At 43.1% G+C, this 19,498-nt stretch overlaps 1 protein-coding gene across 2 annotated transcripts in view; it reads left to right on the top strand.

Moving 5' to 3' along the window:
* The first annotated feature begins 3,073 nt into the window (after nucleotides 1-3,073).
* Nucleotides 3,074-19,498, top strand: part of RAB7B (RAB7B, member RAS oncogene family) — a 63,881-nt gene continuing 47,456 nt past the window's right edge. For both annotated transcript variants that reach the window (XM_044446191.1, XM_044446183.1), the window contains exons 1-5: nucleotides 3,074-3,262; nucleotides 9,915-9,976; nucleotides 12,306-12,432; nucleotides 13,082-13,297; nucleotides 18,670-18,795. In XM_044446191.1, coding sequence (XP_044302126.1) covers nucleotides 9,924-9,976; nucleotides 12,306-12,432; nucleotides 13,082-13,297; nucleotides 18,670-18,795 — 522 coding nt within the window. In that variant the 5' untranslated portion in view covers nucleotides 3,074-3,262; nucleotides 9,915-9,923. The remainder of the gene's footprint in view (nucleotides 3,263-9,914; nucleotides 9,977-12,305; nucleotides 12,433-13,081; nucleotides 13,298-18,669; nucleotides 18,796-19,498) is intronic.

The raw sequence follows: 19,498 nt of genomic DNA, 5'->3' as shown, positions 1-19,498 counted from the left end.
AAGCAGAACTCAGTAGGCAGAGCTTTGCATGGCTTGCAGCTGCACATGATTACCTGCTAGCTGCTGCTCATTAATATATTTAAGAGGAATGTTAAAGGGGTTTGGATAAAGTCACATTTAACTTCAAAACTGAAAGGAAACTAAAAAGGGAGACAAGATAGTTAAATCCCTTCAGAGTGCTTTAAGATTACTCAAAACTATTATAAAAGTTCAAACAAGAATCTGCATTATTAGGAAAGGTAGCACCAAGTCCAACAGGTCACTAGCATGGTTAACAAGTAGTGGCTTGGAAGATATTGGAGAGAAGAAGGCTTTCTTCGGAAAAGTCTTGCCCAAATGGGAAATTAAAAGGGAGCACAAGAAGCTTGAGCTGAGATATGTATGTGACTTTCTTTGTACTTTTTCACATACCTTTTAACATACTAGACCACTGAAGGAGCTCTGTGCCAAAATACACTTGGCTATTTCTGGTACTGAATGAAATTATTGTAGCAATTGATTTTGTTGTCTTTTATTGCTCCATGACTATAAATAGCCTAGATAGATAAGGTCACATTTTAAGGTTTTTGAGATATTATTTATCTTTAGCTGTTGACTTAGTCTAATTGTTCTCTTGCTATCTTTCTAGAAGAAGTCTAAGCACACCTGAGGTTTTGTTTTTTGTTGTTGTTTTTTTGCCTTCCCCTAAGAAATAAAAGGCAGCAGATGTGACACTCCCCTGCACCCTTCAAGGAAAACTATTCTGAGAGCAAGCAGTCAGCTTGTGGGAGGATTACTACACCACTGGGCTTCTCATCTGACAACACTGTTAAACCAATGTGTCTGGCATTGACAGGAAGGATGACCTTTTTGGTAGTGTTGGGAAATTCAGAGAAATCCTGGTAGAAATAGGTTGCTTCTATGTGCCTCTTTCTTAGAAAGTAGCAGAATGCCAAGCCAGGTTACAGTTTAGAATTGCTTTTCCTTTAAGAGACTGGAACTCTCAGCCTGCCTGTGAGCAGCTATTCTTGTGCTAATAGCAATAAAACTGATAGTGGCCAAAAAAAGGGTTTTTAAAGCAGCATTGCAATCACTCTAATTTGCCTGATCAAACTCACAGCTAAGAGTTACAATAATCCTTGCCTTCCTGAATTGTTAAGTCAATCTCTTGTAATCAGTGCTATTAAGTCTGCAGATCTCTCACATTCTTTTTCACTGTGTTCCCCTTATTTCACCATCACCTACCCTGCTTGTATATGTGACTCAGAACCTATAAAATACTCTGTATATGTTCTAAAAGATTGTAGTTGGCTGTGATCACCACTACCCAATGCTGTTGTAAATAAACTGCAGGGGGTCCTGGGTGATCTCACCAATAAAAATCCTGGGGTTCGAGGTGATTCAATCTTGTTCATTCCCACCATTGGTAAGGCGATTCTGACAGTAGACTTGGAAGTGTGTAGTCCTAGAAATGTGGTAGTTCTAGAATCCCATGATCTGAAAATGGTTGAGTCCCCATCAGCAGTGCTGGCCAGGGGATATTCCTTTTCATGCTGACTGCTTGCGTTCACAGTAGTAGTCCTTGTTGTCATCTACTGTCTGCAAGCAGGGCCTGGAACAACTGCTAGTACCACCCAGGAGAGGAACAAACCCAGTCCCCAAGCATTTCTGGGCCCTTGGGAATGACTGCTAAGGATCCCCCTGGGGTCTCTTCTGCTGGGCTTCTTGGCGCTCCTTGTGTACTTGGAGAAACACAGCTAGGCTACAACATGGTTTGCTCAACACGTTGTGTGCAGCCTGGTTGTTAAATCAGTGTTAGGATAAATAATGATAAGATTATGCTCCATTTTATCCCCAGTGCACACAGTCTGGATTTGGGTGAAAACAGGGTAAAAAAAATTGTAAGTCAAGAGTGGAGAAAAGGTGGATCATATTCAGATCACAAAGCAATAAGTGGTTTAAAGTGGCAATTCAGTGACTAATGATAAATAAACAGGAAATCTCCTCTAACTAGTGCAGCCTGATGCTGAATGTTGCTTGGTTCTTTCAAGGTATACAGTTTCCATGGTGATGTCTCCTGATGCCAACATCATGTCTTCCCTCTCCTTCAGAGAAATCTATACCCTTGCCCCTTTATTAGATCTCCTCTGGTGCCTGCATCAAGCTCCCCCATTTCCTGGGGGAGGAGTTGCTAGTACAGTACAGAGAAAGAGTACAATACAGAGAAAGAGCCCAAGCTTCCTTTCCTAGGGAAGTATACCTCCTTCCATCTCTCCCAACCATTACTTGGGTGGAGAGTCTGGAGGAATCTCTTGTCTTCATCTGCTGGCTGTCCGGTAATTTATCATTTCCAGCTCCGGGAAGCATTCTATAATATAGCTCATTAAACACCTGAATAGTTTACTAGCCCACAGATTTGTAAAGTGGGGGTACTTGGCCATGAGATGCCCTTAGCCAAGGCATCCACATTGCTTCTTTCTCTTGGGCTTGGGTAAGATGTACTCTTATAGTGTGGCTGAGGAGGCCGCTTCAGGCCAACCCTAACTGTGCTCCTGTAATTTCACAACCACCTGACACTCAGAAATTCAGAGTGTAAATGTGAACTTGAGTATGCTGAGTATTTAGCTGAGGTTCAAACCCAACTTTAAATATGTATCTAATAGCTATGTCTTTCCCCTTGCCATTTCTATTCTAGAGTAGGCACAGGAGCAATCATCCAGTACAGGATCATAGCATGGGTAAGAAACAGGGTTTTAAGCTTTAGAGAAGGAACCCTGTTAGACACTTTTAAAATAATTTCCCTTTTGATCCTTGATTAGTCATTAGGGAAATTTCCTTACAGCTTAGGTTTCTTCTGAGTATACTGCTTAAGAAATTTATTAGTTGCAGAAAATTCAGTGGGACACACACTTCTAAGATGCTTATGGTCAGGCTCCTAACATCTTATTTCCTCTTTGTTTTGTACACTGAACAAATCTGCCAGCAGCAAACAGTCTCCACCCTCTGTGAGTGATGTCATTTTTGGACAGCCTCTTAGCAGTCTCCCACTTTGAATACAGGGGGAAAGATACAAACAGAAAAGAACATCTGTGGTTATAGAGTGTACCATGGGGTGGAATCCCACTCCAAATTCTTGTCTGGCTTTCTTTTCCTCTTGAGGCTTCTGTTTTCCTTTGAGCATTGTTGGAAGCAGGCACACAGAAGCTGTAAGAAGTTAGTTGTCCAGCTTGCAGCACAGACCTTGCAGCTCAGCAAAAAGCCAGTTAACACCGGAGGAATATCAGTAAGTTGTTACTGTTGTGTGTGCGGGGGGGGGGGGGTCCTTTCTTTGGCTAGATGTCTCCTGCAAGTTGAACAGGTGTGACAGGTGACACAAGATAGTCCCAGAGCAGGCAACAGGGGACTAGGAATGACAAGTACTGGTTTGGTGGGTAGGCAGATCAGTTTGCAGCTTTGGAAATCATTCTCGTCTCTGTGTGCTAAGGTCAGTGGCTGAAGAGGCAGACAACAGGAGAAAACTAGCTTGAGCATAACCAAAAGCTGGTGTGGGAGGTAAAGAAAGATTTAATGGGGGTATATATTCCAGTCAAGAATGGCTTTTTGTCTCTCACTTCTCCATTGGTCCTTGTGCAGTGGGGGGGATCTAAAAATGAGAGGGCTTCGATGAGGTTAAGGGATCAGACCCCAAAGGGCCTTCTAGTAACTGAAAAATTCACTTCTAGTTCCTTTTACAGGCATGTGAATATTTCAAAAACTAATCCCCTTTCTGAATCTCTGCATAAAGGGGCCTGAACATGGCCAGGCCTGTTGCTCTTTCAAGCTGTGACTCACAAAAAGCAGTTTTAGAAAAATGCTGCTGGTGGGAAAATGTGGGAATGTTTGCCAACTGAAAAACAATTCCATCTGGTGTTATTGGGCTGAATTCAGTCTGAACTGCTTCTTTTCCTATGCTTATTAGTCTGAATGGGCCCAGAGCTATTTCTCAGAACTCTCTTGAGAGGGCCTCTATCGTAATGCAAAGATAGCATAACATCCCAACTCTTCCAGAGGAATTACAATGAAAAGACACTACCAGCTTGGAAAATCTTCACCCAGTTTTGGGAAGGAGAAATGGATTATGAGATAGCAGCCTCAGAAGCTTCTTCTCAGACATCCTATATTTTTTCTCCTTTCCCAACCTGATATACACCGACCTGCCACACTGTTTCCTAATGTACCTGTAACAGCTTAAATTGTGCCTATTTTACAGTTGATAGAAGCAAATTGTGCATTGTATACAAAAATTTACAACTAAGCTCCAATGTGTCCCACTCTTCAGGAAAAGCAACTTTGTGGGGATAACAACTTCAGAAGAGTAGGATTCAGAAAGATGGATACTTCAACTTTTGAACCTCTGGAATGGGACAGAATAAGATGTCACACTTTCCATGATGGCATTTCCAAGATATTAGCATATCAGGTTACATTAGACCATAAAAGTTTCCAGCCTTCAATCCACTGTCCATGAATCAGAACAACAAAACAACACTTAATTGTATTTTTAAAACTCTGATATTAAATTAAACTAGAGCGTCATGCAAGGACCTGATTTAAGGGTTTGGAGCATTCAGCAGCTACAGAATTTTTCATTCCAAGGTGACCTAAAATCTCAGTTCATGAGAAACTTTTTACAACTTCAGCATAATGTGCATCCTGGTGGCCATCCAGGTCATTCAAAGTTACCAATATGGGTCATGTGTGGAGCTGAACTGGTTCCTCACCTATGCTTTAGCACACTATAAAACATAGTCATAGAGGTGCTATGATGATTTGCAGCTGATTGCAGAAGAATTTTCCTGACTTGGCATATTTTTAATTCAAAGTCCATCTTTTCTCATTTCTCAGAACTTAAGGACAACAGGGAGCTGAACAAGAACGTCTTCATAAATAGGACAATCTTGTAAAAACAACAAATGAACAAAACTAAAAACCAAATATACAATGTCAACAGAAAAAAATGAATATTCCTCTTTCCTCCAGTTTTAGTCTTGAATCTGCCTTGAGCATCCATGCAGGAGAAAAAAGCATTAATACAGGATTCTGAATTTATAACTTCCATCATGACTTTTTTTTAGCTTAGCTGCTTTTTTTCCCACTATGTTGGATTGTTGAAAGACCTGAACCCTTAGTTTGGTTTTCAGCATCTTGCATCACTGGAGTTTAGGAATCTTAATTCAAACTAGACTTGCTACTACCCCTAAGGTTGATATCATTTTTCCTGCTGGGGATTCCCTTCCTCAGAACATTCATTGAAGTAGAAATTTGGTGTGGGAAGCTTCCCTTTACCACTGCATCTCCATTTATCTATTTATATGGTACCATCTGTTTTCAGTGTGCTTTACAGAATCCAAGAGGTCAGCTCCTTGCTGGTTTAAAGTTTTTCAGAAGAATGATGTTTTGTTTTGTTTTTTCACAAAATAGACCTCTGAAATGCTATTAGGCAGAAGTTGGACTTGAGTAAGTGGTGTGCAAGTGAGAGAGAAGTTTATGAGTTTTATGTGAATGTGTGTGCACATGCTTCCTTTTGTCTGTTCACACACACATGTGGACCCTGGGGCCACTCAGGAGAAGCCCAGTATAGTCCTTGTGGCCAAAAAAGTTGCACACCCTGTGTCAGAGGAAGGGGAAGAAAGTGGAGGCATACACACCAAATTGCCTTTTATATATTCTTAGAGATAACTATAAGCCAAGCTACAGCAGGGTTTGGGAACTAGAGCAGCAGAAAAAGGAAGGCCTTAATTTTCTGCTTGTTGCATGGTTGTCAAGGGCACAAGAGCTTTGGTTTGGGAAAAAAAAGAGATGGTTGGTACTTCTGCAAGGCACTGGCTTAAATGACAGGAAGGTGTATGCCATGCAACAAAGCTACCTAAAGGCAATGGGTTTATTTGCACAGACCACCTCTGAAGACATTTTTGCTTCACAGATATTTTGGGGGATAAATCTGTTGGCCTTGATTTCAAAGGATTGTTTTGAGGGTTTTAGTAGTTATTCCCATTTTAATTCTGTAATTTTATAATTTATGGATGTGTATAATTATTTTCTATTCTTGGTTAATTGTTTTGCATCCCCTTTTCAATTTCCAAATTAATTAAATTTACTTTTAATTACTATTATTAATTTTATTGATTTTAATGTTATTACTGTTTTATTGTACTGTTGTTTTTATTGTGGTTCTGATTGTATGTAAGCTGCCCAGAAAGCCTTTGGGTAATTGGGCAGCATATAAACCAAATCAATAAACAAACAAATCACATTGCTAGCCAGTGTGATCTCAGAGAACCACAATCTTGCAGCAGATTGGTGAATCCACCCACCTAATGAATGACTGGAATATCTTTGCCAAATATTCTTTCTCAGAAAAATGAAATGGGTGAAATTTGAACAATGTGTAGGTTGCTACAATAGCTATTTTTGTCTGTGTAGCCCCATCAGCTGGCAATGTGAATGGAGATTTTGACATAATTACATAATAATGAGGATCTTCTTTATGGTCAGCATGACTCTTACTTCTTTCAACATCTGAAATAAACTGAGTCCAGTGCTTGTGCTTGGAAGATATTGCTCATCATGAGATCTGCCCATTTGCTATTTCAGTCTTGTTGGTCTGTGCCATCAGTAGTCTTATACAATGTCATAATCCAAGATAACTGAGTGACAGAGTTTCATCCTAAATCACAGTGATAGTCAACGCAAATCCTCTGCATGTAGTATTATGGCCTTCATCTTGCATGTTTAGTAATTGTATTTATATCCTGCCTTTTTCCTGCAAGGAGCCCAAACAGTTTACATTGTCCTCCACTGCTCCATCCCTGTGAAGTGGGTTCAGCTGAAGGATACTGACTGAACCAAAGACATCCAGTGACTTTTATGGCCAAAATTGGGCTTTACCCATTTAATTTAAACATTCTGCTACACTGGCTCTCTTTGTTATTCATTTTTGCAAGCCATACCCTGTGTTTCTACCAGGAAATAGTACTCAAAGCATTTACAGTGGTACCTTGGCTCACAAATTCAATCCGTTCCACGACTCTGGTCGCAACCCAAAGTGGTTGTGAGCCAAGTCAAATTTCCCCATAAGGTTCAATGTAAATAAGGTTAATCCTTTCTGTAAATATATTTTTTTTTAATCACAGAGAAGACGGGCATGATCACGGGCATGCTGGCAGGTGGGGAGATGGGTACGATTGTGGGTGCACTGGCAGGGGGGAAACAGGTGCAATCATGGCCATCCCCCACCCTCCCTCCCTCCCTCCCTCCCTCATGCAGAGTTTGCAGCAAACTGAGGATTTTTTTTTTCCAATTTCTGTTCGCAACCCGATTTGGTCATGAACTGAGGCATTCATGAGCCGAGGTACCACTCTACCAACATTAAAACAAAGGGACAAACACGATAAGGATATAGTAAATTAATCAATGAACATGAGCATGGACGACAGCGTACACTGCCCACATAGCTTTGGGTATCGGGCTGTTGACAAATACAGTAAATAAATAAAAGCCATTAGGGCTCAGTTCCATGTGCTGCACTTTCACAGCTAGCAGCATCCCATGCTGGGAGAGGGGAACAAAGGAAGTGAATGTCAGTTCCCCATCCTCTCACCCTGCATTTTTTCTCTAGGTAGGCTTTTTGCCCATCCAACTGCGGCATGTCAGAGGGGAAGGAAGTGAGGTTGGAGAGGCCTCAAAAGAATTTGTGTCCTGCCTCTGCAGTGTCTTCCCCTCCCAACCCAACCCAACCCAACCCAAAACTCTCCCTTCTCTGAGCTTAAGTTACTATCTTGGGCAACAGCTAGCATGGTTCATTCTGCACCAGCTGCAAGGGGAACTGTTGCTGATTTTGACCTCTGGTCAAGGAATCCAAAATACCCTATGGCCCTCCAGATGCTATGTAGCAGACATAGGTTTCCTTCCTCGAAGACAAAAATGAAACAATCAAAGAATTAAAATCATATCAAACCCAGCAGACCAGTATCCATGTCAAAAGCTCGCTTGAACAGAATTCTTTCTTAAATAGAGATAGAAAGGAATGAGAAAATCTGCCAGCTGCAGGTTTGAATAATTTCTCATTTCTCTGACCATACATTCCCATCATCCTGTTTCTGTATCAGTTTACAAATTTGACCAAAACAAAAAAAAGTCTATACAAAAATCTGTGTTTCCATGCATGTTTGTCCTAATATGCACATAATTTTAACATACTTTTTCTAGTGTGTGCACTTTTTGCAAGTGATTTCCCCTAATATAAGCACTTTTATTGTGTTTTTGTTTAACATATTGGTTATTTTTGCGTTGTAAACTATACTGAAAAATTCTGGCAAGTGCAGATGGCAATACAAAGATATACTCCAGTTCAGATACAAGTTTGGGACAACTACATTTTGACAAGATGGGGAGGGCTAATTGCTTCTATAGCACCCAAGGGCCATGAAGGCATATATTGTGAAAATATCTGGGGATCAGCACAGGCAAGCTGGAAACATCTGAGACAATTTTAAGAAAGAATAAAGCATGGCAGGAAACTTACCCAAGATGCAGAAAGATAGGACAGAAATTCTGTTTTAGAGCCAAACATCATGAGCCAAATAACCATTAAAATGTGCTATTTACTTTATCTTAATGGTATAGAAAGTTGTGATTATAATCAGTCATACCAGCTCCAAAGATTAATTCACACTGTCTCAGTTCAGATTATGTAACAAATAACTATAGTCTGTCATTGAGAGAATGAGCAGCAGTGAATTTTGCTGCCCATCCCTGCCATAAGCGAAAAGCAAGCTGTAATCTCTAAGGCCTCTCTTTATTTGGACTTTAAGTTCCTTCCCTAGTTACAAAAAGAACACAAAATAGAATGCTGGGTGACAGGCAAACAAATAGTAGTCAAGTTCCAAGAAGACAAAAGTGTGCAGTTTTGCACAGAAAGTATTGCATCAATAGAGGAAGCCTTGGCTAAATGACAACATGCAGTGCTGTCTCTTGCATGAGGGAGCAACACTAATAGGCTTGTTCAGAGCCATTTTGGTGACAATCGTCTTCTTATGAGCTCTGTGTGGAAAACGCTCCCAATGCTCCATCCTTGAGAAAGTACAGCACAAATGTACTGAAATGGGGAAGAGGGAGGCAGCTGGGAGCAAAGACACAGTTTGAGTTTTATTATATTAAACAATGCATCCGTATTATATTAAATAATACATATTATTTATTGTATTCAATAACAAATAAAGCGAGAATAAAATCCACAAAAGGGATATCAGACTAGCACATTTAAAAAAAATAGATTTGAAAAGACCTGAGAATACTAAAGTATCTTTCCTTAGTGCCAACATGACCATAAAATATGTAACAGGTGAGCCTCCCTAGAGGGGGCATTCACAACCAGGGTGCCAGCATGGAATGGGCTCTCTTGCTTGTAGTCATTTGCCACACGCCTCTTGGCAAAGGCACCTGGTGAATTAAATGGGCCTTGCAAATCTAGAAACCTTTATAGATTTTTAAAAAACAGTTCTGGGTTAATTGGGTCAAGATCTCAATGAGGTGGAAGCAATGCATAATCTCGAGTATCAGCTGGTAAGAGCAGCTGGCTTGACTGGAAAACAAAAATTAGATTTGTCAGGGAGATTATAGAAAATTGACTCCTGTGTCAAATCCTTAAGCATCTATAAATTCCCTGTAGCTCTCAAAGTCTGTAGACAGGCACAATATTTGTGGGAGGGGGATTCTTTCCTGAAAGCTTTCACTCAAGAAAGACCAAGTATGCTTAATTCACAATGACACACACTTAAGGGCAGTCAGATAGCAGGGGTTTTGTGCTGGTGTCTGCTATGTGGTATATGTGACAGAAGGACTTCTGTCATTTCAGTGTTTTAAGATGCAAGATGTTAATTTCTTTCTCCCTATAGGTTCTATTCATGGGTTCAAGTAAAAAAGTGGACTTGAAAATCATTATCATTGGAGCTCTGGGGTAAGTATTACACTTAATTTTAGAGTTTGAAAGGTCCATATGGAGAGACTTGCTTTCTCTCAACGAAACCACAGTAATGGCTTTTTCTCCTTTGGTTGGTAATGAGAAAGCCAGTGTAACATATTGGTTAGTGTGTCAGGTTAGTACTTGAGAGATCTGAATTCCAATCCTCAGTTAGCCATGAAAATCACTAGGTGATTTTGGGCCGGTCACTGTTTCTCAGCCCAAGTTGCTTCACAGCATTGTTGTGAGGATAAAATGAGGAGGAGGCGGAAGAGCCATCTTCGTTCCTTAATAGAGGAAGAAAGGCAGGATATAAATGCAACAATATATTTTTAAAAATACAGCTGTTTTATGGATTAGATTTGCATCCCACTCAAATTCCAAGTTGCTAAACTTTCTCCTCCCCCCCTTTGTCCCCATTTTATCTTCACAATCACCCTGTGAGCTAGGATAGAGTCCAGGTTTGTAAAATTACAGAGAGGTCACAGAGGCTTATTCCAAACTCCATGCGCATATGCTTACTGCTGGTGTACCAGAAAGATGCATATAATTACCCTTGCAGTTTGTCATGTTGTGCAAACCCAGCCAGAGTGGCAACAAGTCACCCAAAACCCAGGTGCAAACTCTGCCAGAGAGAGAGAGAGAGTTACCTAGACAGCTTCATGGCAATGAAGGATTTGAACCAAGGTCTGATCCTCCCAATTAGAAAGAAATGTTATATTACTTCTTGCTATTCTGGAATGCCTGTTGTTGGGTTCCTTCAAGAATATCAAAGGAGAAAAGGCGATGCACTAAACCCCAGCAGTATAGGTGCAAATAAGGAGAAATAATTACTAAAGTAGACTGTCATCACCCTTTATATCAACCTGAACTAAAGCCAGGGGACATTTGAAAATTAAAAGACACTCCTAGGGCTTAGGAAATAAGGGTCTATGCCAGTGCCTTCTATTTACACCTGCAACTTTAATAAGTGGCAATAACACAAGCAGAAGACTCTCGACTGAGGCTTACTCAAAAGGAAACACACAACTCTTGTGGTAGATGTTACATTTAAGTGCTTAAGCAAAGGGGAATGAAAAAGCACACAAATCAGACTTCGTTTTGAAACAACACTTTTTGAATTACCTAAATCTGTTCTTTACTTTATTTAAGCACCAAGATTTCAACAGGAGCGGTCCCAGTTCATGATCCAGAGAATCACAAGCCTGAAAACAAGGGTTTTGAAAAGGAGGAGAATGAGCATCTAGTCTTCTCTCTTTTTTTAAGCACCAAGAAAATCCATGTTAGCTAGTTAGAGGCTGGTTGGAACAGTGTTTCCAAAACTGCTGGTGGTGATAAAAGTTCCCACAGGAATACAGCATTTGAAATTCAATTCATATGCATGAGTCTTGTTCTGGCCTTAAAACTAGGCCCACCCAGTAACCCAGACGGTTGCAATAATGTCCTTCTCACCCAGTCACTGAATTTCAGTGGATGGCCTTCTCTAGACAGTCATAGTTGAGTCACATTCTTCTATGTTGTAATAATGGATTTAACAGCGCTTTAAGAAATGTTCATATTTTGAGGTCTTTTTAATAACCAAACCCCAATGAGTACCTTTGCACAATTTCATTTGAGAGTTGTTCTGCTAGCTCCTTGGTTTTCATTATGCAGTTTGTTTAGATATGCTCTCCAGCAAACAGTAAGGAGGCCTTCCAGAAACAGTTGTCTTTAATCTGAGATCATGTGGCACTGGATTTGCACACAAGTGGACTCCATTCAGCTACTTTGAATATCTGACTTCTGGAGGCAGTAGGTTGTGCCAGAGCACATTTAGGTAGGCCACAGCAAAGGGAATGAATATTTATGCAGCCAACAAGCACCAGCTTGTTCTTGTTTAACTTTTATTCCACAATTAAAAAAAAGTTTCACTTTCACATTGAGTATCATGTGTACATCAAGTGGTAACAATTAAATCCATTTCCATGGTAAGTTGTAACACCAAAATGTGGATGAATCAAAGAGGTGTTGAATGCTTCTTCAAGGTAATGTAACTGCCTGCTTGCCAGGCCTCTCCTTTGTATATTCCTCTGCTCTGAATAAGCGAGAAGCAAAAGGCATGCATTATCAAAGTTAAAATGTACTTTACCCTTAGACAATGGAACTTCCTGGCAATAAGAAGTCTGTCCACTTAATTGATCATTTTCAAATGATCTCTCTTTGTGAATGGCTGCTAAACCAGAACTTAAAATAAAACGGTTATGCTTACATCCAGTGCAATTTCTCAGTGACAAAACTAACTTTCTAAAACTAAAATGCCCATAATATGCCTCTTTCTTCATTCTAGTGTAGGGAAAACAGCTCTACTCCACCAGTATGTACACAAGAAATTTTATGAAGACTATCAGACCACTTTGGGAGCCAGTATCCTGTCTAAAATGGTATTTGTGGACCACACACCACTGAAACTGCAGGTGAGAGTTATAATAAAGCCACATGCTCTCCTCTGAAATGAATGCTATTGGGAGATAGTACTTACCTTTGCCCATATTGCTGTTGATGAGAAATTTCCAAGAGGTAGCTGAGCTTCAATCTGCAGCATGGAAATGATGCTCTTCATTACAACAGGAGTCTTTCTTGTTTTGTTAGTGAATAAATTGCTACATGCTTATCTCTGAAAGATTAGGAGTTATAAGGATGCAGCTGATCTGGTTCCCTTCGGAAGGAGGTCATTGGCAGCTTATTGGTGTTTTGTAATATATCATTTATTTGCAAATATTACAGTTTGAGCACTGACACTGACAGACAGACATTGCCCATTATTACATCTCCTCAATTTAAACTGTAGTCTCCTTCTGTCTTCTTATGCACAAATATCTAGTTCCCATCTTCCTTGCCAGGGGTGGTGGTGTGTGATCTACACTTTCCAGGAGAACTTCTCTAGCTGTGGAAATTTGTATTGGCTCTTGCTGCCCCTGCTGGAACAGAGAGGCATTGGGCACTGCAGACACCAAGATAAAATGTGAGCAAGTCCTTAGATGATGCGTAGGAGGCTTTGACTTCCATGATAGCACACTCACATTGGTTGCTAATATGAATTCCTGTGTGTTCATCCTCCTTTAGATCTGGGACACTGGAGGACAAGAACGATTCCGGTCCATGGTATCCACATTCTACAAAGGCTCTGATGGCTGCATGCTGACCTTTGATGTCACAGACATGGATTCCTTTGAGGCTTTGGATGATTGGAGGGAAGACTTTTTGCAGAAGGTGCTGCCTACAGATCAAAGTTTCCCAATAGTAGTGCTGGGCAATAAGATTGATTTGAAGGACCGGCAGGTAAGAGAAGGAAGTCTCAGTGGTTGGAAGATGCTGAATGGCAGAATTCTTAAACCTTCTTGGAAACACTGCAAGTCAGGATCCAAAAGGAATCATTCCTATTGGGAGAAAATGATGTAAAAAGTATTCCAATTCCTCTGATGAATGAAGGCTTTCTGCCTCTCTAAGCTGTTGATCCAGCATTTCCCATTTCTTCTTTGCCTTAATATTGTGTATAATTTTCAAAGGAATTTACATCTGAAGATTCCTACTCATATACTACATGCTACTATTTAAATTGGCAGACTAGAAACTAGCAGGATCTGCACATGTAGCATTGTTGCTAAGAATGGCCCTTATTTATTTAATATTTATTTATTTATTAAAACATTTTTATGCCGCCCCATTCGCCAAAGCCTCGGGGTGGCTCACATCATCAAGTTAAAATAATTATAATATAAATTAAAAATATAAATATTAAATTAAAATACAACAATACAGTATAAAATAAGCCGCCCTGGCCAAATAAAACCAATAATGTTAACAGTTAAAATGCTGCTTGAATAAAAAGGTCTTTGCCTGGCGCCGAAAAACAAATAACGACGGCGCCAGGCGGACCTCTCTGGGGAGCGCATTCCATAACTTAGGCGCCACCGCAGAGAAAGCCCTCCTCCGAGTACCCACCCTCCTAATTTCTTTCACGGAGGGTTCCTGGAGAAGGGCCTCCCCCGCCGATCTCAAGGGGCGGCTGGGCATATATGGATGTAAGCGCTCCTTCAGGTAACCAGGACCCAAGCCGTTTAGGGCTTTATAGGTCATCACCAACACCTTGAATTGGGCCCGGACTTCAATGGGAAGCCAGTGAAGCTGACGGAGAACTGGAGTCATGTGAACACAACGCCCAGTCCCCGTCAGCAGCCTGGCAGCTCTGTTTTGAACCAGTTGAAGTATCCGGACCGTCTTCAAGGGTAGCCCCACGTAGAGCGCGTTACAGAAGTCGAGACGGGAAGTCACCAATGCATGTGTCACTGTCGCGAGGCAGTCATACTCCAGATAGGGGCGCAGCTGGTGGATCAGCCGAAGCTGGAGGAAAGCGCTCCTCGCCACTGCTGTCACCTGAGCTTCTAGTGAAAGCTCCGGGTCGAGGAGCACTCCCAAGCTGCGAACCTTGTCCCTAAGAGGGAGTGCAACCCCATTCAGAACAAGGTTCAATTCACCCTGTCCAAAGCCAGAACCACCAACCAACAGGACCTCCGTCTTGTCTGGATTGAGCTTCAGTTTATTGGCCCTCATCCAGCCCATTACCTCGGCCAGGCACCGGTTCAGTACAGCCACTGCCTCACCTGGATTGGTGGAAAACGAGAGGTAGAGCTGGGTATCATCAGCGTACTGATGGTTCCGCAGCCCACACCTCCTGATGACCTCTCCCAGCGGTTTCATGTAAATGTTGAACAGCAACGGGGACAAAATGGACCCCTGCGGTACTCCATGGCATAACTGCCATGGCGCAGAGCCATAGTCCCCCAGCGCCACATTTTGGAACCGGCCATCGAGATAGGAGCGGAACCACTGCAAAGCAGTGCCTCCGACCCCCAATCCCACAAGCCTATCCAGAAGGATACCATGGTCGATGGTATCGAAAGCCGCTGAGAGGTCCAGGAGAACCAACAGGGACGCACTCCCCCTGTCTTTCTCCCTGCACAGGTCATCGTACAGGGCGACCAAGGCAGATTCAGTACCGTACCCGGGTCTGAAGCCGGACTGAAATGGGTCCAGATAATCAGTTTCATCCAAGAGTGCTTGGAGTTGTCCCGCCACCACTCGCTCTAACACCTTGCCCAGAAACGGGATGTTGGCCACTGGTCTATAATTAGTGGCCATCTCTGGATCCAGTGACGCCTTCTTCAGGACCGGTCGGACTACCGCCTCCTTTAAAGGGGCAGGCACCCGACCCTCCCTCAGAGAAGCGTTAATCACTTCCAAAATCCAGGTCCCAATCCCGTGCTTGGAATTATTTATTAACCAAGACGGGCAAGGGTCCAATAGGCAAGTGGTGGGATGTACTCGTCCAAGCACCTTGTCCACATCATCGGGCCGCAATGACTGAAATTCATCCAATAATTCTGGACCAGACGGCGGCATTGGCGTCTCCCTTAAAACCTCTGTATCAATAGTGGAATCCAGCTCGTGACGAATCTGAGCGATTTTCTCCCTGAAATGCCTGGCAAAGTCGTCACAGCAGGCCTTTGAAGGTGGAACCAGGTCTTCTTTCGGGCCTGGACAAACCAGGCCCTGCACCACTCGAAAAAGCTCCGCCGGACGGCATTGTGAGGAGTCAATGGAAGCGGAAAAAAATCTCTTTTTCGCCGCCCTCACCGCCACAGCATAGGCCTGATAGTGGGCTCTCAAGTGTGTTCGGTCAGATTCATCACGTGATTTCCTCCACCTACGCTCTAGCTGTCTCCCAACCTGCTTCATCGGCCTCAATTCAGGAGTATACCAAGGGGAACAGCGGGCTCTGCCCGGTGGGAGAGGGCGCTTAGGAGCGATCGTGTCTACAGCCCTGGTCATCTCCCCATTCCACAGTTCGACCAGAGCCTCGACAGGAGCACCCGTCTTGTCAGCCGGAAACTCCCCCAGGGCCTTCAGGAATCCTTCCAGATCCATCCGGCTCCGGGGGCGGACCCACACAGTCGGGTCCGCACCCTTACAGAGGGAGAAGTCGCTCTTGAGCACAAACCTCACCAGGAAGTGATCTGACCATGACAGGGGAGTCAAACATAAATTCCTCACCCTCAGACCACCCTCTTCCTGTCCCGTCGAGAAAACCAGGTCCAGGGTGTGTCCACGTTCATGGGTCGGGCCGATGACATGTTGAGACAGCCCCATGGCCGCCATGGAGACCATGAAGTCCTGAGCCGCCCCGGTCAGATCAGTCTCGGCATGGAGATTGAAGTCCCCCAGGACCACCATCCTGGGGGTCCTCAACACCAGGTCCGAGACGATCTCCGTCAGCTCAGGCAGGGAGACTGTTGGGCAGAAGGGTGCACGGTACACCAACAGAATCCCCAATCTGTCTCAGTCGCCCAACACCAAGTAGAGGCACTCCAGCCCTGGCCTCGAGGGGACCGGAAGTCCTGTGAGGGAGATGGAGGCTCAGTAAACCAAAGCAACCCCCCCCCTCCCCTCTGGGTGCGAACAGTGCTGAACCAGATACCCGGGCGGGCATAGTTGGGAGAGGGCCACATCCCCCCCCCCTCCCGCCCAGGTCTCCGTTATGCAAGCCAGGTCGGCCCCCTCATCCACAATCAAGTTATGGATGAGGGAAGATTTGTTATTGACCGACCTGGCGTTAAGCAACAGCACCGTCAGGCCCGAGGGGCGGCTGACAAAACTCCCTGGCACCCTCTGGCTGGGAGCAAAACCAGAGGTAGGGACAGGTGTCAACCATCTGTCCCTCCTTCTTCTATGCGGACACGTTAAGCTCCCACCGCTGTAACGTCCATTGCCCAAGACTACCCCAATGGCAGCGCCTGTGCGCTCCCCAGGAAGCGCAAGCGGCAACATGGCCAGGGACGACTCCATAAAACAACTTAAAATTATAAAAACAATTAAAAACTTACAGTGACAAGCAGCGTAGCAGGAAGGCTAAAAATCACGCAGCCAAACAAAGCCCCCTGGCCAGCCCAGCCCCTCCCCACTCGGCGCCCAAACGGCGGCGACCCCACCCTTTGGCCGACGCCCTTATATAACGGACAAGGTCACATGCCATGCTAGGCCACCATGAGAATGAACCCTAGTGGGCTGGTGGCTTGCTGATTGCTCCTGGCAGATGACTAGGTGCTCTGCAGCTTGCTCTGGCTGCTTTGCCCCTCTTCCATTCACCTGCTCTCATCATGTACTCAGGTGCCTTTGCAGCGGAAATCCTTATTTCCCTAATTTCCCACATTAGCACTCTTGCTCCAGCTGGTCTGCTGGAGTTTCCTATTCATGGGGGAAACTCCCTCCTGCAGCAAATTGCATGAATCACCAAATTCATGTAATTTTCTCAGCCACTTTGAAAGCAGAAACAAGTCTGCAAGTTAAAAAGAACCAATTACTCAGGGTCTTGCAGGTGCATAGGCATATAAAGCACTGCACAGATAGTGTTTTTAGGCACGTATGCACTCATTTGCTGGCTGGCTCCATACAAGGTTCATTCATATTGATGATGTGAGTAGTAGTACGAATCAGAGCAACCAAATATGACTCAGCTTTAGGGCCCCCTCTTGCTAGGATGGAGAATATTAGAAATGGTTGAATAATGGGATAGGGTTCAGGTTAATCCCTGTTCTCCCCATAACCTAAAATCCTAATGCTTCTAAGTCAAGGGGTGATTTCACAACTGGAGACTCCAACAGCACCAGCTCCAAAGTTGTAAACTTTTCAATAGTTTTGTCCGTCCGGGAGGATTGCAGAGTGGTCACTTGAGCAACCAAATGATGCTCCCCTGGAAGATACTCTTGTTGTGAGGAATGGCTGCTGAACAACCATATTGCAAACAGCCCTTTTTGTCTGAAACAACCTTGAGTGTAAAAGGCTGGATGGATTTGGAAAGGTAGCAGTACTTGTATTCAAGACAAGTACTGCTACCTCTGGCAAAGCAATGGTCCCTCTGTACCATTTTGTAGCCTCCCTCCCGCTTCTGAGACTGTACATTCCTTCTGCCCATGACTGAATCACTGAGTTGGATGCTCCCTTGTAGGCCAACTGGTTGAAACTCCTGCATAATGCAGGAAATTCAGAGCAAGAGAAATCCCACACAAACTAGCCTCTGCCTGAAGACCTCTCCAAAGGAGAGCCAACCAACCATCTGGGCGAATGGTTGTCGAACTGCACTTCTTGTGAAGAAGTTTCTCATAATGTCCAAATAAAACATTAACATTGTAAAACTGAAGCCCATTAGGTCTAGTTGTGCCCTCTGGGGAAAAGCAACAAATGTCTTCCCACTTCTGTGACAAGTTAGTGGAACAGTCTATGCTATTATGTCCCTGCTCAGACATTTTTTTTCTCTGGGCTATTTTTATTTATTACATTTATTACATTACTATTCTGCCAAGTACCTGAAGTTCTCTGTGTGTTTCCTAACTATTAAAGCCATAAAATACAACATGCATACCCAGTTCCTTCAGCCTTTCCTGATATAGCATGTTTTCCCTCCTCTGGTGCAGAAACACAATTGTGCGTTACTTTTAAATAGAGTTCTCCACTGCACAAAGTTATCCCTTCAAGGGTAGCCTTTCTTCCATTATGTTGGTTTGGCAAATAACAATACCACTTGCATTGCTAAAAGAAATATCATTTCATTTATTACAGAATTTGGATCATCTGAACAAATCTCTTTTATCTTGCAGGTGTCAAAGGAAGCAGCTTCATCCTGGTGCAAAGAAAAGGATATTGCCTATTTTGAAGTTAGTGCCAAGAATGATATCAATGTAGTACAGGCTTTTGAGACCTTGGCAAGACAAGCATTATCAAGGGTAAGTAACAACATCACCCCTAAAAACAGCAGATCTTGTTTCTCCACACACACACACACAAATATAAATGCAGCTTGAGAATAACACATCATGCATCAAATGAAGTGAGCTGTAGTCCAATAATGCTCCTGCCCTAATAAATCTTCTAGTCCTTAAGATGCCTCAGAACTTGATGCTGTTTATGTACCAAAACAGAGTCTCTTGAAATTAGTATACTAACATGAGAGTTTCAAAATGTAAAAGCTGATGTTACTTCGTGATGCCTAGGGTAGTTCCAGAGGAGGAGGAGACTAAAAAAGCCAAAACCATTTTTCTTTTCCCAGTATTTCAAGGTTTAGATGAGATTTTAAGTGGGTTTTTATTCTAAAGAATGGATGCTGTGCTCCACTTTGTTTTATTGTAAGACTGTCCCAAGACCATTTGATAGTGGAAGGTATACAACAGTTTTAAATAAAGACCTTGCAATTCCCTCGTCTCAGAAACAGAATTTGATGGGGACTTAGAGGGCAACACCTTCCACAATTCAGAGTTCCAGCTCCTACCTTGTGAACTGTCCAGATAGCCATGTGGCTATTGTGATGGTATACAAAAGTGTTAAATAAATAACCTTAGAAACCTGTTCTCCAGTCAGGGACAGGGGTACAGAGGGGAGAAGATAGGCTCCCCCAGCACACCCAGGATCCTGGCAGTACCTCAGCCTTCT

Source organism: Varanus komodoensis, unplaced genomic scaffold (assembly GCF_004798865.1).
Source record: "Varanus komodoensis strain SLA01 unplaced genomic scaffold, ASM479886v1 scaffold1, whole genome shotgun sequence".
In the NCBI taxonomy this organism is placed as follows: Eukaryota; Metazoa; Chordata; class Lepidosauria; order Squamata; family Varanidae; genus Varanus; species Varanus komodoensis.
This window is presented reverse-complemented; position numbering and strand designations above follow the sequence as displayed.